The 23,813-nt window shown below is 43.3% G+C and overlaps 1 protein-coding gene across 5 annotated transcripts; it reads right to left on the bottom strand.

The window, feature by feature from the left end:
• Window positions 1-675: 675 nt before the first annotated feature.
• Window positions 676-22,110, bottom strand: cdk11b (cyclin-dependent kinase 11B). 5 transcript variants are annotated; one of them, XM_012861983.3, is made up of 21 exons: window positions 22,044-22,110; window positions 19,768-19,895; window positions 19,250-19,389; window positions 19,035-19,162; window positions 18,786-18,933; window positions 18,185-18,247; window positions 16,705-16,841; window positions 15,222-15,347; window positions 15,037-15,135; window positions 14,665-14,817; window positions 14,505-14,579; window positions 13,513-13,742; window positions 11,888-11,978; window positions 11,680-11,801; window positions 11,458-11,563; window positions 11,205-11,326; window positions 9,831-9,938; window positions 9,398-9,514; window positions 8,933-9,081; window positions 3,181-3,370; window positions 676-1,218 (listed from the first exon to the last, which is right to left on the bottom strand). In XM_012861983.3, exons 2-21 carry the CDS (start codon window positions 19,882-19,884, stop codon window positions 1,126-1,128), a joined length of 2,514 nt encoding a protein of 837 aa, XP_012717437.2. In that variant the 5' UTR covers window positions 19,885-19,895; window positions 22,044-22,110; the 3' UTR covers window positions 676-1,125. The 5 variants fall into 5 exon arrangements, with proteins under 5 accessions (XP_012717437.2, XP_012717429.2, XP_021171774.2 ...); XM_012861975.3 differs by having other exon boundaries at window positions 18,786-18,930; XM_021316099.2 differs by lacking the exon at window positions 22,044-22,110 and adding an exon at window positions 21,945-22,028.
• Window positions 22,111-23,813: the final 1,703 nt, after the last annotated feature.

The raw sequence follows: 23,813 nt of genomic DNA, 5'->3' as shown, positions 1-23,813 counted from the left end.
ACTGAGCCGCTGAAGCAAAGACAAAAAAAAAAAAAAAAAAAATGCAGTAATTTCAACAGCCTTTGGAGATATCTGGACCCTAAAACCGCACATGGAACATCTCAGACGTCTAGCTTGCTTTACTAGCCTCACAACGAGTCCAGCAGTCTGCCTGCAGCGGCCCTGCAGCCAGCTCCGCTCGCAGCTCCTTCCAAGCTCATTCAACACATCAGGTGTAATAATCTGCAGAAGGGGCTGTGGTGGAGGCAGGGGACAGATAAAACTGATTAATGATTTTTTTCCATTTACCGCCGTCTACGGTAGAACCCGGACAAGTGTTGTTTTTTTTTGGGGGGTTTTTTCTGTGCTTGATCCAGTGAAAGCAGTGCGCTCCGTCTTGCAGGAACCGAAGCGAGACTGTTTATTTTTCTTTGGCTCTCAATCAGAGGATTTATTGGTCTAAATCTGATGTCGTACGGCCGATTAAAAACAAAGGCGGAGCGTTTCTCCCCCCCCCCCCTTTCGCCTAAAAAGAAACAAAAAAGCGAGGCATTACATCACCTTGGGTCAGCGAGTGCTACGGTTTAGCTGAAGACTGGACTTCTTGCGAGGCTCAACCTCCTGCTTTTGGCAGGGCGCTGCTGTGTTATTACGGCGCCGACAGAAATTATAAATACACGGACGAAGTGGCAGACAAAAGCGGAGTTTCAAATTTTATTTCTTAGAAAAACACTGTCAGCCTTAATGTCACGTCAGCTGAGGCTCCCCAGTAAGTCGCTGCCATGATGCTGGATGGATCGCACAGCAGACCTGCAGAAATGTACAGCGGCCAGGAAACCAACCAGAAAAGGGTCAAAATATGAGAACCCAACCTCTAATGACGGGTTCCTGTAGAGGAGCTGAAACAGTCACGTTTGAAATGGTGAAAAAAAAAAAAAAAAAGAATTGCTGAGTAGTAAAGAGAAGATGTCCACATAAAAACGCGTCTCGCTGTTAGACAGTCCCGAGTGTCCGGTACCAGCTGCCTGGCTGGCAGGTACCCATCTGGCCTGAAGTCGCAAACCGTCTGGCTTCAAACAAACAAGTCCCAGAAGTCTTTGCTTTGCTCCTCCCGGTGAGGCAGAACCAGGTCCCGCGGGATCCGGGTCAGAACTTGAGGCTGAACCCGGGGCCGACCGCAGACGCTCCCAGGTTGCTGGACGTCAGGTGGAAGCCCGTCTCTTTCAGGTCGTCGTCACCCTGGGGGTAAAGCAAACATTTTTAAACGTGGTGGTGTCTGCACAGCGCCTGGCAGAAGTATTCATACCCTTTCACCCCCCCTCCCTCCCTCTTTTTGTCACTTTTCAACCACAAACTTCACTGTATTTAGTTGGGATTTTTATGGGAGAGACTGACCTAAAGTTAATTGTGAAGCTGAAGGAAATTTAAACATGTTGAGAAGTTTCAGGCATGTTCTAGTGCTGAGGACTGGTCTTGAAAACCTCATCTTCAAAGTCTTGGTCTAGTCATGGTCTCTACTATAGGACCTTATAACGTGCATGTTAAGACCAATCAGCTTCAGTAATCTCCGTTTTTGTTGTTGAAAGCTGACAGTGTAAGTCCAGGGTGCGTCAAAATGTCACAAAGCTTCTTTCCTTCAACGTGTCCTTGCTGCCTGCGCCTCTCCCCGCCAAGGAGACGAGAGCTGGATCCCCACAGAGCCTGCCTAGCCAGAACAATGATTCCCTCACATGGTGACAAAGGATGCGCACCCCCCACGTCTTCAGACCTTCACAATAAGAACCTCAAACAAAATGTCACATTTTAACGCTCATTAAACTACATCACTACGTTTACAGCAGAGCTCTTTGGTTTGATCTTGGTCCTGGATCTTGCGCTCCCCCTGGGCCGTGTTCTTCTCTTGGCTTTGATGTGCTTCAGCCTTGGATTTTACTCTGTCTCAGATGAGCTGGTCTGGGCAACAACACCAGTTCTCAGCCACCTTTACTCTGAAACTGCTAAAATAGCATGCAGAGCAGACAGCTGGGGGTAGTTTAGTCACATTAGGAATCCAGCTGCCCGGTGAAGGTCTGAGAGGTTTGGTAGAAAAATAGTAGAGCACAAACGGCATCAGGAAGACAAAAGGACACAGCTGGTGGGGTCAGGGAGAGAGCCTCAAAGCAGAGGGAAGTTTTAAAACAGCATCCTAAGTTTTGAACATCCTCTATGAAGCTCATAATCTGAAAATGGCACAACCCAGAACCTGCCAAGCCTAAACTGACATGCCGGACAAGGAGAGCATTAGTTATAGAAACAGCCAAGACTCCCATGGTGACTCTGGGGGAACCGTAGAGACCCACAGCTCAGGTGGACGGGACAGCTACTAATCGAAGAATCCACAGATCTGGCCTTCATGGATGATGGGAAGCTGGTCAGAGTTGATGGGAGGATGGATGTAGCCAACTTCAGGACAATCCTGGAGGAAAATCTGTCAGAGGCAGCAAAGGAGGCACAGGAGTGGGCCGAGGTTCAGCTTCCAGGAGCCCAACAACCGAGCTTAAGCTATAATGGGCTGGATCACATCACTGCTATTAATGCATATGTCTTAACTCTACTATGCTCTACGCACTTTTCAGATTGTTTTTCATTAAAAAAGATCTGCATCATTTTTCTTTACAATTTGAGTGACTGAGTTGGTCGACTGCAGAAAATCCCTCCCAAAGAAAACACTGCGGTTGGTGATTGAAACGTGACAAAGCCTATAAATAAATAAATACTTTTGACGGTATGTATTACAGACCACATCAATTAAACCGGCTGACGCACTTATTGAGGCATTTTTATTGTTATCCAAAAGAGGCAGGCGGGAGAATGCTAATTAAAGGTTCATCAATACGTCTGGGTCCAGAGAGCCCTGAGTGTGATGGGTGTTTTTCACGAATGAAACTGAAATAACAACCAAAAGGTTTTTGGCGCGGCCCCGACTCGTCCAGAAGGTTGGAAAATATTAAAACAGCCGCTAAAAATGTTCAACAATATCCGTACGGGTGAGCGGGAGCGCTGCAGAAAACATTAGAAAGGTGCAGGGAGCACATCTTGGAAAACACGAGGAGGAAATAGTCGGACACAAAAGCAGGAGGCGGTGGGCCTGTGATCTATTTACCACAGACGGCAGTGAGAGAGCCGGGTGTAATGGAGAAAGACGGAGCCTGATGCGGTTACCAGTTGACTGTAGCCCAGGCCTCCCTCGGGTGGACGAGGGCTGGTGCCCCTCTTCACCCTCTGCTGCTCGCTCTTGGCCGGCCAGGTGGGGAACATGGAGGGGTCGATGGGGAGGGGCGTCTCCCTGAAGTACTCGTGCTTCAAGGCCTCGTCGGCAGAGATCCTCTTACTGGGGCAGTAGGTGAGGAATCTGGAAAACAGACAGTCGGTGGCTATTATTCACTGAGCCGTAAACAAACAGCCCCGAAAACCCAGAGCGGCCTTGCTTTTGGAGTAACTGTGAAACTTTTATTTGGATTTCTTTGGCGCCCGGCTTGAGTACGTTGGTGGCGGGCTCGGGCTTTTTTAGCTCGCTCAGGGCCGTTTCTCCATTTGGAAAACAGATCAGGGCTTTTCAGGCGGGACGAAGTGCACGAAGGAATCCTCTTTCTGTGGAGGAGCCAGAAATATGGCGGGCGGGAGACGGCCAACAGATGATGCAAGAGCCGGTGACACTGAGCTGACAGTGAGGTTGTTTTTTTTTTCAGCGGACCACCGAGTAGTGGCAGTGAAACGCCAGCCGGCCTTTTCTGCATCAAACACAAACGCAATCCATCCAGGTGGAATGGATTCACGCAGACAGCACCGTTTTGGAAAGCTGATGTGTGCTTCCCCAGAGTGAGTTTCCCCCACAGTAGCACAGCTGGGTGTCTAGGGTCCATACAGGATCTTTGGATTAGAGCCCCGCTTAACACTACTCCGGCTATTCTTTCCCTATTGAAAGATTTCTAAGTGAAAGATTTCCCCAAAGCAACTGCAGGTAGAGATGCACCGATAAAATGACCCGAGGCTAGAAGGGGCTAATTTCCCCTTGACTGGCTATGATCAGTGATTTGGGGGGTCAGACAGGGAAAATCTGGTTTTTTACTCTATATTCATTAGATGCAGAGGGTTTCCCCCGCCGTATTATAAGCCTGGCAGGCCGCCATGCTTTACTCCACCCCCGCCTGGCTAAGTGTCGCTTGTTTACTTGACATGCTCGATGTTGTCAATGTTTTAAAGCGACATAAAAAACGTTCAGAAAAGCTCCCGTCTGGGAGAAAACCTCCATACCCTCCCACCGACAAGACAACTACTGCCAGGATTACCCAATTTTCTGTCGGAAACCCTGAATTCATTAAAAAAAAAAAAAAAAAAAAAAACCCAGAGAATTTCCACCTTTTTCTGCGTCTATAAATGCATCAACCAACAGAATGTACTTTGATGCACAATGTTGGAGCTCAATAAATATTAGCTAACGGTCAAAGATGTGTGTTTTAATGTAGAACCCTGTAATTTCTGCATATTGAGATGCATGCAGCTCATTTTGTTATGTTTTGTTATACTCAAAAATATGGCTTGCTCAAAAAAGGTGAAACCTCCAGGAGAACAGAAACGCCATCGGCCCAACATGCTAGGGCTGGACGATAATTCAATAACAATATATATTGATCGATAGACGTGTGGCGCGATAGGAGAAAAATAGGGTCGATAAAACTTCGATAGACAGTTTTCCTTCCTTCCTTTCAGCCTATCTTATTGGTTGATGCTACAGTCTCTACTTCCTCTTGACCAATCGTAATCGCGGACCCAGGCACGCCGTCACAAAGCGCCGCCCTCTCAAACCACAACACAGAGCACGTGAATATGTTGCAGCAAGTAGCGGCGGAGGAAACGGTCCCAAAACGGGGTTTTACTGCCAGTCTGACAGAAATAAACCAGAGATTTGTAAAACTTGCAAGGAACCGGTAAAAACAAAGTCTGGTAACGTAACAAACTTGTTTCATCATGTAAGCCGCTGACACCCGCAGCAGCGCGAGCTGTTTTAGCCCCGCGCCGCTGCTGCGTGTCTTCTTCGGAGAAATCTTACAGAACTTCTTCCAAAACAAAGCAGGTATAGCAGCTAAACTGGGCTCCCTTCTTTGTGATAAAATGGTATTGGTATATTTATTTTGGTCATTTTACTGGTCACCTTAGTTTATTCTTTGTCAGTATTTAATAACATAACTCAGGTCTCTTAAGTAATTTTTCCTTAAAAAAAAATTCTGCTATGGTTAAAAAAGTTGGTTAAATAAATATTTTATTGGAATTCTGTGTTTGTGTTCTTTATTAAAATTAAATCATTTAGCAATATCATAAAATGTCCAGGCAGAGCTGCACATAAAATATGGTTTTAAATATTTTCAATAATTATCGATATCGATCAATATGCATTTTTTTTTTAATCGATAAGCTTTTTTTCTATATCGTCCAGCCCCACAACATGTTCAGCTCTAGTTTTGCTTTCTCATTTATTTCCTTTCAGTCTTTTAAACTTTTTTTGTTGACCTTTGACGGAGTTCGTACAAAGTGTGAATGAGCTATCCACTCCACATGTGCAATACACGGCAACTAAAGTCGGACGAAATTCCCCTTTGGAAGAGTTTGTAAAAATCCTAAAAGGTTTTCTAACCAAAATCTCTGCAGGCATGTGAAAACCTTAGTTTACTGAGGCATTAGTGGCAGAAAATCTTAGTTTAGCATTTCTTAGTGAGAGCATTTATTGATCCTCTTGATAGCGAGTGCAGCTAACGCCTAAACCTTTACATCATGGCGTCTGAAATACGGCAGCCAGACCCGTTGTGGCCGCGCCGCGCCAACATGTCTGCTGTGAGTAATTATGAAAAGAGAGATCGCCATTTCTAATGTCTCTTTTTCAGGATGCCGTAATAACAGAGCTTTGTTTAATACGCCAATTTGATTACACATAAATGGTTTAAAATCTTAAATACTTGGCTGAGTGCAACGGGCTCCCTAAGCTGAATCGGGCTGAGGCTCAGCAGAAGCAAGACGCTTCAGACGGCTTTCCAACTCGCATCACGTTGTTTTCCTTCAGCTGCCAGATGCTACAAAGCCAAAGCCAAAAGGCTTACAGCCTTTACTCTGGCCCGTTTCTACGACCCAGCATGGCTGTGCTTTGGAGCAAAAAACAAGCAGCACATCCACGAGCGCGCCACTCAAACAGGACAGAAACTTCAGCGCCGCCAACAGCGCGTTTCAGTCGACGTTTCACTGCTGCAATCTTCCACCCATGAGGCACCGTTTGATTAAAATCTTTTTGGTGCTGCAAGCCCTACAGATCCTTTATCTCACAGTAGGAGGGCTGAAACATTAGGCAAACGCAATCTAAGTCATTCTGGCAGGGTTTCTGTTCAAATGTCCAACTTTTCTGGACTCAGTTTTCCAAGTGTTTCCTAAAAACCTGACTTTTGAACATAAAACACTTACCTGGCTGCATGTCATCATCATGAACCGGCAGGGTTGTGGTTGGCGTTGGGACGCGCTGCTGCACTGCTGGTTTGGGGCGCCGTGCCAACTTAGATCAGTGCTAGTTACGAAACGTGCAAACAAAGACGCCAAATCTGAACTGGATTCTTGCGCTAAATCCAGTTTGTGATTTTCTGATTCGTTTACATTGTTTGCCAAAAACATACGAATCCGAGCTAAAGACTCAAGTCAAGAAGCATCAGTCCAGGTTAAAATCATTTGCTAGGGGGTGTCCAGAGCCTGAAAAAGAGAAATTGCCTTTTTTTTTTCTGGACGAGTTTACGCTTATCAATGAATTATCTGTGAGGAAGTCGAAAACCTAAAATCTCTACAAACTGGATGAAAACTCAGACGACAACGTGGCAAGATCAAAGATAAAAGACGGCTGAAAATAACACTATGAAAAAGTCCCTTATTTTACAGGAGGACAATTTCTGTTCCCATACTTATTCAGATGAGGATAGCGATAAAAAAATGACATTCCATACTTTTTAAGACTGAGTAGGAACCCTGTTGTGCGTCTCAATCTAAGAAACATGAAGATGAAGGATTAGGTGCCGGTGGCTGCTTTAAAAGAGAGCCTGTCTTCATGCAGCATTAAACACACACAGAGTAACAGTAAAGAAATAAAAAAACAACAGAAAATGATCAGGGCTTGCCAGCCGACAATGAAAAGTTAAAGGACCGGGATAAACTGATGGAGGAACATTTATTCTCCAGGATCTATCTCCAGGTTTAAAAAGCACTTTTAGCACTAAGGTCCAACTATAGTTGTGAACATTCAGTTTCCCACACAAGCATGAGTGAAACCACACCTACAGACTCCTACGCTGCTCTGCTCCTGTGCCTTTTGAGCTGAACGCCTCTCCATGCTGACCCCGTATGGCCTGAACAAGTCCCTGGGTAAAATACTTTCTGACGGCTGGGGCGCCTCAGCGCCACTGGACCGGCGCCAGACGCCCGCTGACCTGTGACCCCTGCAGCAGCAGCAGCAGCACTGAACTTGTTAACGTCCTCTGCAGCTGTGAGACTTGGTCGCCTAAAGACTCGTTTTTTTCCTCTGCGAGAGAAGATATGAGGCCATTACTGTAGGTTGGACAACGGCGTAATGAGAACGGTGTGGAAGAGTGAATCATGAACGTGGCGTTGGAGCCGACTCCCGCTGAGGCGGGTTGATGGTCCGCCTCTGTTGAAACGTTTCGTAAACAGCAGCGGGTGTTTAGCATGATTTAATTGTCTTTTGCTCATGTGCAATAATTTCTACTGCATGTTAATACATGCCTGTTATCATTTCACATAGTATTCAATATTACATTAATGGAACCTAGTGTCTTCATATTTATTATCTTTTGAGATTTTTTTAATTGAGCTGATAATACGGCCATGAGGTGTTTTCTCTCCTTAATACTAGCTAAGTTTACAGGAGTTAGAGGAAAGGATAGTTGCACATTATGACTAAGTTAAAAGCTTAAAATGCAGCATGAATCGCGCTGACTGTAGATCAGTGTCGGTGTGTTTCTGCAGCATTTACAGTGCTGGTGTAGATGTGTAAAAAAAACTTAAAATCAATTTGTTTTTGCGGGAGTGTTACATTATCACAGGTTGCTCAGGTTTTCCACCGTTTTGAGACACTTTTAAAAGGGGAACCTGCTTCCTCTCCCTCCCTCCAGTTGTTGTAAAGTGCTGACTCAGCCACTTCTCACTCAGCTGTGAACCGCTCGGGTCAACGCAGCAGGTCATGGCTTGGAGAAGCCAACAGAACCACATCAATCATAAGAACGTAGCGGTGAGGCCCCTGAGGTTCCCAAGCCAAACACGCTCCTCTCCGCGACGGCACCCTGAGATCAGGTCCGCAAACGGCACAAACAGGACGGCAGACGAGGGGCAACATTGAGCGTAGCTTAGGAAAACGTCTTAGTTTCTAGGAGAAAACGCAATCTGAAAGTAGGGATGCATTGTTGTGAAGACGGTCATTTGTCCTCGACAGATACGATGTGAATCACAGGACATTTAGTGTGTTGTGATGAGAAATTCAAAACGAGAAAAATATCCCTACCAGCGCTGATCCTGTTAGCGGGTATCACCATCCTTGTCCATTTTCACACCAGTACATCATTACGATGCACTGGTGTGAAAAGAGCAAGTCATGCATCATTTTATCACTCCTAGCCTCCTTGATCAACTTAAAAAAGTCAAATATAAAACAAAAAAAGGCCCCGTTAACAAGAATTACCAGCAGTCGGGCAAACAGAGGCAAAAAGAAGCTCAAAACCAATTATTGCTTAATGTGGGAATTCGTCCACATTGAACAAATGTACTCTGGATTAAAAAAATAAATAAAAGTCAGTGTGAAATTAGGCTACTTTAAAGGAAAAAAACGTTTTATGTTCTTTCTTAGAAGGGCCGATAAATATGAAAACAGTCGTACTTGTTCATGAGGTCGAAGCCTTGGTCTGACAGCAGAGCCCCGAAGCGCTTTCTCAGGTTATTGTAGGGATACTCTGTGAAGCTCATCTTCTTCACCGCGGGTAGCTCGCTGTAGCCGGGCCAGATCTTCTCACTGGGTGACCCCAAGTCCTGCGGTGAGCGTAAACAGGCGCACGTCAAATATACTTACACCCAAAGGCGCAAACTGAAATGGAGAAATGCGGAAATCTGTCGCTGGTGAAATGGGAAGCAGTGATATGAATATGCATGGCTGTGCTGAGGATCACTAATCATTTTACTTTAGCCAGCTTCCTGCCAACAGCTCCGCCCTGAAACCAACCACTGAACTACATTCTTAATACTCCTAAAAAGCACTGCATCACATTTATAGGCGGCAAACGAGGCGATTCAGCCCTTAGCAGTGACAATTCGGGTTTCAATCTGAACAGCAAATAACGGCGTTCACCTTGTAAATCTTGTTAATTTGGTCAATTTCAGATTTTCCAGGGAAGAGAGGTTTCTGGGTGAGGAGCTCGCCAAATATGCAGCCCACTGACCACATGTCCACAGCTGTAGAGTACTCCTGCCGAGAGAAGAGCAAACACCGTAGTAATCCACAGAAACATCAAACAGACGGCGTGCCTGGCAACGTTCGGCTGCGGCTCGTCCCGCGAGCGAGAGTGGATGTTCCTCTGATAGCTTCCTGGGCCGCTGCCGTCTGGCTGAGCAAAGCCTGCGCTCTACAACTCCCGCAGCGGCTTGTGGGTTTTTTTTGGTGACTCGCAGGCCAAATGCTTCACAGATGTTTGTCTTTTAAATGGAAACGTATCTCTGAGTCCAACAGGCGAGGTGATGCAATCGGCTCGCCACCTTAATGTCTGCGAAACCTGAAATCTCACCTTGGCTCCAAGCAGCAGCTCCGGGGAACGGTACCACAGAGTCACCACGATGGGGGTGTACTGCTTGAGGGGCGAGCCGTACTCCCGCGCCAAACCAAAGTCCCCGATCTGCAGTCCAGGGAGAAACAAGGAAAACTGTAAGACCACAGTTGTTTGGCAGCGGCGGCGGTGTGTCTTCAGAAGATTTCCCCAAACACATCTAGATCGAGTTTCTTTCATCAAATACTAACCAGACTAACATTATACTGGATAATAAAGCTGCAACGGTGGGGTTTGTTTTAGATGACAGCAAGTTGGAGAAGATTTCAAGCTGACAGGTGTCTACAAATAAAACTCAGTTGTTTGTTGGGTTTTTTTTAACTTGGAGATTTGGAAATGTTTGCTTTTAGGTTTGTTTCCACTATAATAAGACCCAAAACGCCCCCCCCCCATCTCCCCCCCAATCTCCCCGTCTCCTGTGGGCGTTTCTCTGTGGGTAACAAAATGACACCCGTTGGTGTAAATTATGCCCACAGACACTCGGCTGAAACCGTGTTGACCAACGTCTCACTCAGACCACGAGTATCTGGGAAAAAACTATAAAATCTAACAATATATATGGGAGGACTTAGCTTACAATGATCACAGTTCCTCAGGTGCACTCTAGTACTTTAGCGAGAACAAAGGACTGACAGGACTCTAAGGATTGAGTGGTGACACTCTGAAACAGGATTATAATCGTTATAAACTCAAGAGTAGATTTAATAATTAAAACCAGAGAGACCACCACACATGCAGAGTACCAGATGTTTTTTTTTTTCGTGTTTGCAGCCTTCCCTCTCTGTGATTAAATCATCTTTTTCTAATTTTGATTAAAATATTCATTTATTTTTGGATTTATCAGATATGTTTCTTTTAAAAATGTACTTTTAATAGTAAAATGTTTTATTTACTCCATACCACAAAATGAAATGTAAACAGTCTTCTACTTTAAAGGATAACTCAGATGCCAATCAGAGTGAAGTCAGCTATGTAGAGCTGCATCTCATTAACGCACCCGACCCTTTTACTGAGGAGGGACATTTAGCCTGACAAAACAAGCTGAGGTTATTTTCTTAAATGAAACTCTTTACATGTGCAGCTATATCAGCTACAAGAAATAGTTTATACAGTGATGTCATGGCACCTTTTAGAGCTGGCTCATTAGGTAGTAAATGCTTTATCCGCCACGTTGCTTTTGAATTGACGGCAGAGCCGGAGTCGGCTGACATGCAGACTCGTTTACGCTGGTACAGACTGCGAGGAGTGGACTCTCCATAACCCTGACCCACCACACACGTGCAGCTAAAGCCTCTAAATTCAAGGTCCTGGGTTAGATTTGTGGCACTAGCTTACCTTGAGGATTCCCTTGTGGCTGAGCAGCAGGTTAGACGTCTTCAGATCACGATGCAGGATCCAGTTGTCATGAAGATGTCGGACTCCTCGAAGCAGCTGAAGCATAAGAGTCTTTATTTCTCCTGAAAGAGGAAAGGTGCCACCTTTTATTAGCTTCTAATAATTGCTGAGGAGTTATACCTGCAAAAAGGTCACATGTTTTAGGTCTTCTTTGACAAAAGAAGAGATAAAAAGGAACATCATGCATCATTACCAGGCAGGAAGGGCTGCTTCATGGTCTCCATCAGGCTCTTCAGGTCGTGCTCCACATAGTTCATCACGATGTAGATCTTATCCATGTTGCTCCCGACAACAATTTCCTGACAATGAGGGGAAAAAAAGGAACAAACGGGCAGAAAAAAAAAATCATCATTCTAGAAACAGCGGCAGGAAAAGCAAATGTTATCCCGGCGAACGCGTCCTCCAGGTGTCTCACCCTGACTGTGACGATATTTGGATGCTGAGCTTTCAGAATTGTATTGATCTCTCTTAAAGACGTGATGGGAAAGCCTTCCTTCTCCTTCTCCATCTTCAGCCTCTTCAAGGCAACGATCTCATCTGCGAACGAAACGCAGCGTCGGTCTCACAGAGACACACTTAAAAAGGCGCTGAAAGCTGGCATACGTAGGAGTTTCCTGCCATACCGGTCTTCTTGTCCTTGGCCCTGTACACCACGCCGTAGGTCCCCTCCTCTATTCGGTTCAGACACTGAAACTCTTCGACGCTGCGGCAGCCCTGGACACAGCGTTCAACCCAGAATACCATGAGACCGCAAAATGTCAGTAGAGGATTGTTCAGTGAATAAAATGACCCATAGGCGCGTGGTTTAGACCAGGGGCCTGCAGCCTTTACACTTGAATTAAACTCGTTCAGAGACGCAAATGTTGCCTGGTTTTTGAAAAAAGACAAGTTATAATTTTTTCCTACTGTAGGAAATATGTTGGCACCGTTAAAGAAACGCCCTTTTATGTGTATTTTGAGGTTTACAAAAAAAAAGGATGGATGGGATGTTGATATTTGTGGATAACGATGTAAAACAAAATCGTAGTTTCCAACATAATGAAAAAAATATTGATTTCAAATGAAATATTACTGCCACTTTTAGCATCATTCTGTTGTGAAAATTAAAAGCAATTATTCCAAGAAACAACTGCTAAAACCTGCATTTATCATCATCATTACATTTAAATACCATAATAAGCTTGCATGTAGAAGAATATTATTGCATTGGAAATCAAAAAAAATTCACCCAAATTGTGGTTTAGGGACCTGACACACTTCATACACTTAGAGAAAATAAAATATACTCTAAGGGGGTCCAGGGACACATTTTTCTCTGTCTGGGGTCCGATATTGACGCATTTAGGTAAACTTAAAACTGTGGCCACTTAATATGTACGCTCATATGTGTGTATATATTTAAAAGGATATATGTATATAAAACAAACATGTTTTTTTGTTGTTGTTTTTTTCCTTCACTATTCTTGTTTATTTCTGTATTACCTTCAATTATCTACTCCTACTGGATTGGTGTCCAACGTGTTCTTGGGAGGCGGGGTTAAAATATAAATGTATCACTGATGCTCAATAAAAATAAATAAATACCATAGTAAAAATATAATTTGTAGCCAAAGTTATTAAGAGCCACTGTGGAAGGTCCAAAGAGCCACAGGTTGCAGACCCCTGCTGTCCAGACAAACAGCATCACATATTCAGGTAGACCAGAGGTACCTACAAGTAGGGTCATTAAAACATTACTGCTGCCTATTGGGTTTATTTTCTCTACAGCGACACCTTGTGGTTATAGCTGAGGTGTATGTGACAGGTGGAAAGAGTCTGGAGCAGATGCAACGATTTCGTCTGAACACATGACTGACTATTGGACCTGTTTGAATAAAGAGCTAAAACCCTGAGGATGTCTTTAATCTACTAAAACCTAAACCTATCTGAACATGATTGAGTGGACGCATTTCATCGGGGACGATGATCTGATGATGCTGGTGGGCAAACAACCTTAAGAGGAGACGCGTTGGTCTCCTAAAGTTCAGAATTCTAGCGAGGAAACAGGTTTTTGTTGCATCTTTATTTTAAACCTACAGGTCTGTTACAAAGCCTCTAAGTATCCTAAAATCATAACGTCACAAGGCTGCTGAGGCAGATAGTAAAGCCATAGGGCCCAGTATGTTTTAGAAAAGCTTCAATAGGTATTAAAATGCATAGTTTGCAGGCTGCAGTGCATCCTGGGTGCGTTTATAAGGCTGACACTGACCTGCAAAGCCGGCAGGTACTTGGGCAGCTCCTTCTTCAGCTCCACGGGGGAAACTGGCGGCGACTCCGGGACGTAGTTCTCCTCGGGGGTGGCGGAGCGGGAATGAGTTTGAGACTGAGGGGTGGGTACGCCCTCTTTGCCTTCTTCTTCCTCCTCCTCATCTTCCTCCTCCTCATCCTCCTCTTCCTCGCCGGTCTCCTCAGAGTCGTGGTCAAAACGGGATTCTGGAACTGCGACAGAACGAGATTTGACCGCATTCATTTAGCGAGGGCCTAGAATCTAGAGATTACTGAACTTCTCTGCTTTTTATGGCAAGGACAGTTTAGGTCAAATCTAACCATGGGCTGCCCTGATAGTACTTAACTGTGATTAATCAGTACAATAGCTATAGAAATCAACAAATGAAAACAGCATATAAACATAATGAAACAATTGTGCCATTAAATATCACCGTGTTGCACGGCGGGCCGCCATACTTTACTTTGCCCCCCCGCCAGACGAAGCGTTGTTTATTTTAAATGCCTCGATGTTTGAGAGCAACACAAAACATTCTGTAAAGTTCCCGCCATAGAGCAAGCTAACGCACTAGCTGTTATTAGCTTGACGCACTCTATGTTACCTGGCTGCACCCCTCCTTCCAGCTGCGTAACGCAATTCCCCCCATTTATTTATATTTAAACGTTCTTCATTGAAAGCAAAGCAGAACCAGAATCAAACTCCTTGTTTGTGAGCTCATACTTGGTGATCAAAGCTGATTCTGATTTAGCGCTTTTTTTTTTTAAACCCTAACTAACCCAAGAATGTCCATAAAGACTCTTGTTAAGGCCTTTTATCACCAAGAAACTGAAGAACTAATTATATTTCAAGATGTACAGCGGACCTGGTTTGCTGAAAAAATGCCCCACATTTTAAATAAAACGTGACATTCTCGTTTCTCTGCGTACTTCACAGAAACGGACGTACAACAGCCGGAGGATCAGGGGTTCACTGACCTGCAGGAATGTGTTTTCCATTTTCCCTCTCCTCTTCAAAGTCCTCCTCCGACTGCTCTTCCTCGCTCACGTCCTCTAAATGAGAAAAGGTCTTTGTGTTAACCGTGCTTATTGTTACACATGGGTAACATCTAGAAACGTTAAAAATCACACATCTCACCTGCACTCTGCTCAGACCGTCCAGAAGCTGAAGCAGACTCCCCCTCGTCTTCCTCCTCCTCCTCCTCTTCCTCACCCTCACTGTGGCTACTTGACTCATCTTCCCCTTCTTCTTCCTCCTCCTCCTCCTCTCCTTCAGAGCCCGTCCCTGAAGCTGAGAGACAGAGAGAATTCAACAGCAGAATGAAAAGCAAAAATCAGGTCAGCTGAGGAACAATTTTTAGAAATTCAAAAAAAGATCATTCTGAGAATTTCTTTCAATAAAAAAAAAAAAGTCAAGCATTTTGCAATGCAGTGAATAACTGGTGTAACATTAGTGAACATGAGTTTAAAGCTATACTGTCGTTACGTGTAGCTCCATATTGCACATTACCCATGGAGGACTCTGCCGTGCTGGTCTTCCTCTCAGCATCGCTGATGTCCTGGAGGTCTGCTAGCAGGTCTTGAACGTCTGCTCTCTCGTCTTTTGACGCTGAATAGAGAAGTGGACACAAACACAGCTGTCGTAGAAGAGAGCATTACACCAAGGAGTCCGTTTCTTTTTTACGCTAAACTCACCAGGAGCTCTCCGCGGCTCGCCGTGCTCAGACCGGTCCCGGGAACTACGGCCAGGGCTGCGGCTACGTTGGCTCTGCTTTAGCTTGTCGTCATACTCGTCGGGTAGCATGCGGTGGTGAGACGGCACTGTGAACGAGATCACCTCGATTACCGATTAGTACCGATACCGATTAGTTAGCGTATTCAGCAGCCATGCCTTGAGATCACGTGAAGCGCATACATTGCCACTCCTTCCCTAGCAGAGAGTGGCTGGTAATGTTGTAAGACTGGGTGCCAACAACAACAAAGGTAAGTGTTGAACTTTTGATGTAGTTTAATTTAGCTGTATCTGGCCTTTCAAAGTCTGTCTCTGTCTCGCTGTGAGCAGGAAACAGAGGTGTGTGTCTATAAACCCACATCTGATCTCCAGCTGGTGAGCTGCCACTGCTGTGCGTGTTTGTTCTCATGGAGAATCATGTATCCACATGTCCGGTGTATCACTACATGTACAGCATCTACCTTTACATAAAATAATGTCCATAAACTGCAGCGGTGGTCAGTGTTTTTTCTCCTCCTTCTCCCCATTGAACTAAAGAAGCTTCTTTCTCGCAGTGACACGTTCATCAAGTGCGAGAAAAGCGCTGCCATAAGAGTCGTGATGCACGTTTTTTCTGTCTTTCCCTTTAAAACTGAGGTCTGAAGCCGATTGTTAATATTAGCGGATTTAAAATCAACTTTTGATACTTCTAAATACTACTTTGTTATCATTGTAATTTTTATCATGTAAATAGAAGAAGAAAAAAAAAAAACAATATCGGCTTCGAGAATCGTCCCCAAAAACATTGGCAGCACATATTGGTATCGGTATGTCAGAAAAATCAGTATCGGTCTTAAAAAACCTGCATGGGTTGATCTCTACCTAATGGCAACCAGAAGACTCCAACAGCGACGCTGTTTTGTGCAGAAATTGACATGCAGGTAAGAAGACTCCAAGTTAACCATTTTTAGCATCAGTGAGGTGTTAAAAAAAATTGTGTCAGAGGAAGCAGGGAGAAAAGAAGGTGTTTATAAGGAAGCTATATTCTCTTTGATATATCCCGGGTTTATTCAGGCATTACAGTAAAATTGCTCTTTGTTTAATTTTTGAGTTTTCAGCCTCTGTCTCTTATAGAACATCCTGGATTTTTAGATGCTGGCAGACTTCTGGGAATCTCTGCGTTAAAGTAAGACCCTATATTCCCTAGAGATAACACAGAGGCTGCACATAAAACCTGTGCAATGCCTTCTAATATAAATAATCGACTGTTCACGACAGAGAGGCAGAAAAAAACTGATTTTGAATGCAATCCAATCCCCTTCGTTCAGCCGCTCCCCTGATGCATAACATGTTTAGTGTAACTGATCAGGATGAGAACTAGCAAATGCTAATTTTTAAGCCACTGAAGACAGGATAGTTCAACAAGCAAGAAAGAGCATAACATAAACATCCTTCATAGTAACTAACGTTCTCGTCGAGTCCCTCTTTCTTTGTGCCGATCTTCGACCCTTCTCTCTCTCTCTTTGAATTCCCGTTGCTCTTTCTGTTGCTCGCGGATCTTGCGGTCCCGTTCCCGCTGGCGCTCCTGCTGCTCCAGACGGTCCCTGTGGCCGAACGGGCGAACCAGAAACAGATCGATTACACCAGCAGAGACTCTGCCACACAGTCCAGGGGTTTTGTGTTCGCTTCTAGGGGATAAACGCACAACCACAGCAACACTGGGAGCAAAACCTGCACTAGGGGTGGGCAATATGGCTAATATACTATATCACGATTGTTAGAACAGAAAAATCCTGAGTTTAAATCACAATTTCAGGACATAAATGCATGGCGCTAAAAAAACAAAAACAAAAAAAAAACAGAGTAGCTTGGCCAGAGCGTGTTTCAAAACAGATTTTAAACATCTGCAGATCTTGACAAGTTGTGACAGGCCCAGCTGATTGTTGATTCATGCACATTTAAGGCTTGCAGCACACCCCGTCTCGGTTTGGCCAAATTCAAAACGATTTATATTGACTTAAAATGTAACAAAAACACCACTACTCAGGTAAGGTGCACTACATAATATGTAACGGTCTCAGAAATATTAGATTATGATTACTGTGTGTGTTCATCACAGGTATTATTTAACTTTATCATAAATGTTACCAATATTATTAGCAGGAGCTTTCCCTTAATTTATCACTCTCTCACCAACCTACTCAGAATGTTTTTGCAGGGATCATATTTTATGTTAAGGTTTGCTGCATTGATGCCATAATATTATTGACTGTCCTGCTCAGTACAAAACAGTGGTTCTCAAATGTTTTCTGTTGCGCCCCCCCCCCCCCCCTTGCAGAAGTGAAAATGGTTCAGGACCTCCCATCCCCACAAAATGGGTCAAATATTTTACTTTAATCTGCTTTAATGCATTAAAGCTGTCGCTCTGGAGATCAGCCAGAATAAAGTTTCTAGCATATATATGGGCCCCTTTATAACGTAATGGTTTCTAACAACTAGAATGTTTCAATATCGCCACTTTAACTACATAATATTAACAATATAAATGGCTTTTAGGCCGACTTGTATCTGCAGTCAACTTTTAACTAGCTATGAACCTCATATGGCAAAAAAGCCATTAATATTAAAAGACAAACTTCAGTTACATTACGATTTGTACATTTTTAGGAGTTTAATGATAGTATTCATCATACTATTGACCGCGGCGACAGACCAAACAGCAGGGGGTGCTGTTTTCACATTTAGACGCCTGTACTTTCTGGACAAAAAAGACTAGGCTTTTGTTGTGACCCCCCCCTCCCCCCTCCCCCCTTAGGGGGCGCGCCCCACTATTTGAGAAGCACTGGTATAAGTAGTCTACAAAACCTCACAAGTGGATGACAAAATAAGACAGACGAACCAGACCATTCTGGAACCAGCAAACACGCACCTAAATGTTTTTACTTACTTAGCATTAGCCGCTAGACACCTAGGAACGGCTGGAGGAGAGGAGTGTTCTTGTAGTTTTCTTCTGTGTGTAATGAGGACAAGATATCTTCAATTGCATTTGATGGACAATCAAAATATAAATAAAGAAATAAAAAAGAGCCTGAGTTTTTAGTAGCACCGTACCTGAATATGGCTTTAACGGGTCATTTTACCTTCAAACTGCAATGCTAGTTGAATATCATACGAGTACCCTGGTGCACATTCAAACCAGTAACCATTTCATTCCTGCTACATACAAGTTCATTTGTAAATTTGAAACGAAACGGACGAAAAAGAAACTCATGCATGTGAGCAAAAAGCAAAGAACAGGTGTGCGTGAACTGCGTCCCGTGGATGATCTCACTAAGCCCTCACCGTGTCGTCATTCTTCAGGAGGTAATATTGTCATATAGCCCACCCCAACTCTAAACTTCATTTCCTACCGCTCAAGGGTTCAAACATGTCGCAAACACAAAAACGTGAATTAAAGCAGCATGTCCATAGGTTCTGGGGGTGCTCACATTTAAAAACGATATCTGCTTTCCCACCATGAAGCCAGTAACTCTACCATCGGCGCTCACCTCTCTCTGCGGGAATGAGCTCTGGCTTGTTCCCTTCGTTTCTGCCTCTCCCAGTCTCTGCGCGCTTTGTCTTCTTCCCACCGGCGCTTCCTGCGATCGCTGTCCCGCTCCTTTTCCTTGTCCTTGACTCGGACGTGTTTTCCTCCTGCTTCAAGGGTAAAAGGAGAGAGAAAGTAGAAACGATCTTAATGTGGGTGTGAGGGTCTCTCGGTCGCGTTTTCTGTCTGCGTGATCCAACAAACGCCTCGCCTCCTTCGGCGGAGTGACTGCGGTGACGTCTTTTGTCCTTTCTCTTCTCCTCCTTTCTGTGATGGGACTTGTCCTTCCTCGCTACCTGCTGCGGGGGCTTGATTGCTAAGGATTCGTCTTCCTCTCCTCTGACCAGAAATATAACAGAAACGCCGTCAGACGCCGTCAGACGGGCTTTACGCATAAACGCGTCTGTGTCGTGAACTTCGGTCTACCTGTCCTCTGTGGAGTCCTCCCGTACGTACGGGGAATTACGGATTGTTATTTCCATCCTTGGATCTCGCAGTTCTCCTTCCTCCGGAGTGTCTCGTTTCGGTTCCCGATCATTCGCCTGTGGAACGACGCTTTGTGAGAACTGTGTAAAAAAAAAAAAAAAGAAACACACTTATCAGTGCTTAAAATTCAAATGGCCGTCATCGTCATGAAACGGCCACCGCTAATCACTTCAACAAGGTCAAATCAGAATCCAGCATGTTTAAAGTGCAGCTCCCAAAAGCTTTGGGACTTTATGTGTTGCAAATGTTGCCAAACAGAACCAAACGCTGTTCTTGACATAAAATAATCAAGTAAAAAACACATCTTTAAATGAAATAATGAAATACTATAACAATGCAGCGTCATCAGGAACATTCCACGATGAATAAAATTTAAAAAACTGTCGTTTTGATCCTCCTCACAGCATGCTTTACACTGATTTAATATTCATCTGTCGTTTTTCTTAAGGACACTTTACATTTTTCTGGCGCTTAGGGTCGGTTTTCTCCTCTAATTCTCGTCTGCGTTTTTTTTCCAGCAAGATTTCGTCAAGCGTTTTAACTTTCCAGGTCTCCTTTTCGTCCCCCATCAGCATCCACTCTCCACCTGATTCACATGACAAACACAGACATACAGCAAGATTTAGCACCAGTTCGGATATTTGCAGATTACGTTCATCATCACGCATGAGGTACACAGAGGGCCCAAACCGCCCATTTACGGGTCTCAGATTGTTCTCACCACTCCAGCGAAGCCGGACATGCAACTATGGGAGCTGACAGCTAATGTTGAAATCAGCCCTGGTGCCAGCTGCTACAGTTCTGTCACTCAGCCTCTTGGTGGCGCTATAACAGCAGCGGGCCAACTGCAAACTCCTCAGAAGCACCAGTTTTAAACACATGCTGACAATTAAAGAGCCACTTTACAAAGCTTTCAGGCAACAAAATAGAGAGGCAACACAAGTTAGGGCTGGCGATATAGAAAAAAAACAAAAAAAAGCATATTGACAAACTAGAAATCATATTGATCAATATTGATAATTATCAACAAATTCAAAACATATTTTAAAGTGCAGCCCTGATCATTTTATGCTGTTGCTTAGCGACCTATACTTAGATACAGAACACACAAACGCTGAATTCAAACTCTTTATTCAATCAACTTTTTACCAAGACTGCAAGTTTTTAAAAAATTAAAAAGAAGGTGTGCTGTCTGAACTTTTTGAAAGGGGCGGAGCTTGGTGATTGAGCTTTTCGATTGGTTGGGAGGATGTAACCACTGCACCTACATGATAGGCTAGATAGAATGCAAAAGTACAGAAAACTTTTCATCTATTGAACTTTTTATTGAATCTTTTTTTCCATCATCGATATACGACTATCGATCGATGACATATTGTCATTGAATTATCGTCGAGCCCCAACACAAGTCATACAGAAGACTCTCACTGTAAGCTGGGACTCCTGCAGAGATGAAAGAGAACCGCTGTAATGTGAATTAGGCTCCTGTTAATGCTGCACCTTAAAGTTCTTCAGTAGCTGTTAAGCATTTGTTTCGCAAAGACATGAGGCATCGCCCAAAGCTGCTAATCTGAATACCAGAAGATCGCTGCTCAGGCCAAATTAATTCTATAAATATACACTTTTTTATGCGATCATTCTCAAACAACTTTTACCAGAAATATTTATTTTTGAAATTTCCCCTAATCAGCTAGAAATGTGTGTCTTTTACCTACTTAGATCACCAGATATAAAGAAAAATGAGAATCTTTTTGTTTGTTTCGTTTTCCTTATTGTAATCATATGTATCCAACTGTGACTTGTTTGAGTACCAAGACGCATCAGTTTGTAATGCATAAAAAGAATCATCATTATGTACGTCAGCCATTTCTGGTTAACTAGGAATATTTCCAGTCACAAAACACAAGAACAGTCACTGGTGTGCAGCAGACAGCCCGACTAATTAACCTGCTATTATCTATACTCCTATCAGTGCAGAGAGGTAAAATGGAGAACATTCTGCAAAATAAACAGGGCTATTTACTTGAAAATATTTTTAAATAAGCTAATAATCTAGGTATGTTATTTGTGTTTTACATAAGACTATCTTGTAAGAATCCCATACTCGTCCATGACTAATCAACACAACTTCTAATAGATATTCAAAACATTATAATAGGTATACACTGTGCGTTACGTAGACGTTACTAATAATCTGGAGAGCTGTTAGATAAGTTTGCAGCATAAACTTTATGCAGTCTTTATGATAAAGACTGAGCATGTGTAACCACAGCTCGTTTGCACGTTAAAGCACAGACCAACCACATCTCGCCGTGAGTTTAGTCTACGGGTTACAGCCATGTTACAGCATGGTTACAGAGCCAAGCCGGTGAACTAACCAAACCACGTTAAGTCTTGGCACAAACTCGGTAAACTAAACCCAGCGTTCAAACACGCGGAACGCCAAGGTACGACGTGAGATGGAAACGTGTGGCGCTGTTTTCCAGCTTTGTGATGCTAGCAGGAAAATGCTAACGCGGTCGCTAGCGTTAGCAGACGTTAGCCTAAGCTAGCATGGGAGACGGCTGCTAAAGACATTCAGCAGCTGAACACATCTCTCAAGGAGGAATAAATGTCCCAGCCCCAACACGCTTACCGTGGCGCGCTAGTGGCGGTCTCTATCGTTAGAAATATAGGCTGAAATGCAGAGAATGACGCCATTAATCACCGGGAAAAACACAAGACTCAAACAAACCTGAAAATGCGCAGCGGAGGTTTGAACGCGTCAGAAACGTATGCAGTGCTTCCGGTGTGAAACAAAATCTTCCTGTGCTTTTGATACAGCGTATGTGTACACACACACACACATATATATATATATATATATATATATATATATATATATATATATATATATATATATATATATAAAGTATATAGATAGATAGATAGATAGATAGATAGATAGATAGATAGATAGATAGATAGATAGATAGATAGATAGATAGATAGCTAGACCTCTGTTCATATAAGTTAAGCATTATATGAAATAATTATTCATTTTACAAAGACTGTTGCTTTCAAGCAACAGTCTTTTACAGTGATTTTACGGTGATTTTACAGTGCATGAAAACCCAAAATTGAAGATTAGACAATAACATCCCATCAAAAGAAAACAGCAATTTGTCTCTTTAAATATTTGTTAATATTTAATGAAACACCAACAACATAGTCTTCCTTCTGCACCCACGCGTGTTGCCTGATCCTTAGAAACACGGGATCAAAGGTTGTTGTTTTTTTTTTTTTTATTAATAATTCATATCCTGGATGAGCTATCATAAACGTTTCCAAGGCCTTGTCGTCTTGCAATTTTTTCATATCTGCACAGAATATGATCAAACCAGGAATTTAACATAGCAAGCAGTAAGCTAGTTTTATTACTTGGAAAAAGTGGTATGTTAAAGTTAAGGAAAGAACTAGATATAGTCTGTAGCTTTATGACAGGAAGGCCTCATTGAACAAATGCACTTTGGTCAAAGTCTTTCTCTGAGACGGAGGCAGTGCTTATTAGGCTGTGGGTTTGAAAACGGACTTCCAAACTGAATGTTATCGGCCACAGGTGAGAAAGACACGTTTTTATTCCGTAAAACTGACTGAGTTATTCTTAGTCATTATTAGAGGCAAAAACCTATCAGAAGTTTCTTTTTTGTGGTCATCTAAGCAATCAGTCAACCAGTAATTTAACTTCGCACAGATATCAGTCCTTACTTTAAATCACATTATGTGCATTGTATTGCAAACATTTTCTCGATTGTAACATACTATGCCTTTTCTCTCTCTAGACTGACATTGAGCAGTGGACAACTACGCCGACAAACCCCTGATAATAGGAAAAGATATTTCCAATGGAGCCCAGCGGGGAAAGCAGCGTGCGGTATGACCGCTGGAGTGAGAATAACATCAATATGAACGTGGAAGCTTCACAGTCTACTGCCAGGCGGTGAGTTGAAGTGGTGCCACATATGAAGAAGCTCAAAAATAAACTTCACATGTAGAGAATAGTTTTCTCATGCTGTTGAGGAGCAAACTGGGAGTCTTTATGAAAATGTTGAGAAGAGAAAGCTGTGTAGGCAATTAAACTGCCAGAGTGGTTTAATAGGGAGGAACGGCAGTGTTGTAAGTCTGTTTTAATAATGAATTTTTGTAAATGATTAGAGCATTTTACAACCTGGGAAAGTTCTCCAGGCCTTTTGACACTCTTTTACAGCATTTTTTTCTCTAATCCACTTCAAAACAAATCAAACCGCAGGCATTGATGAAGTAACCTTGAACCTTAAGCCTCTGTTGCTTCTTTACACCTTTTCCGCACAGTCCTGTGTCTTTCTATGGCATCCCTATTTGAAAAGTAAGGGACATTGACATGACCTTCCTTACCTGGCAGAAACATCATGAATAAGTTCAAAAAGCTTTCAGCTCACAGCTCTTATGGAACATGAATCCAAAAATATCATTATTTACCAATGTG

Source organism: Fundulus heteroclitus, chromosome 1, assembly GCF_011125445.2.
Source record: "Fundulus heteroclitus isolate FHET01 chromosome 1, MU-UCD_Fhet_4.1, whole genome shotgun sequence".
Lineage (NCBI taxonomy): Eukaryota > Metazoa > Chordata > Actinopteri > Cyprinodontiformes > Fundulidae > Fundulus > Fundulus heteroclitus.
Note: the sequence above shows the minus strand (reverse complement) of the source record. Positions and strands in the feature narration are given on the sequence as shown.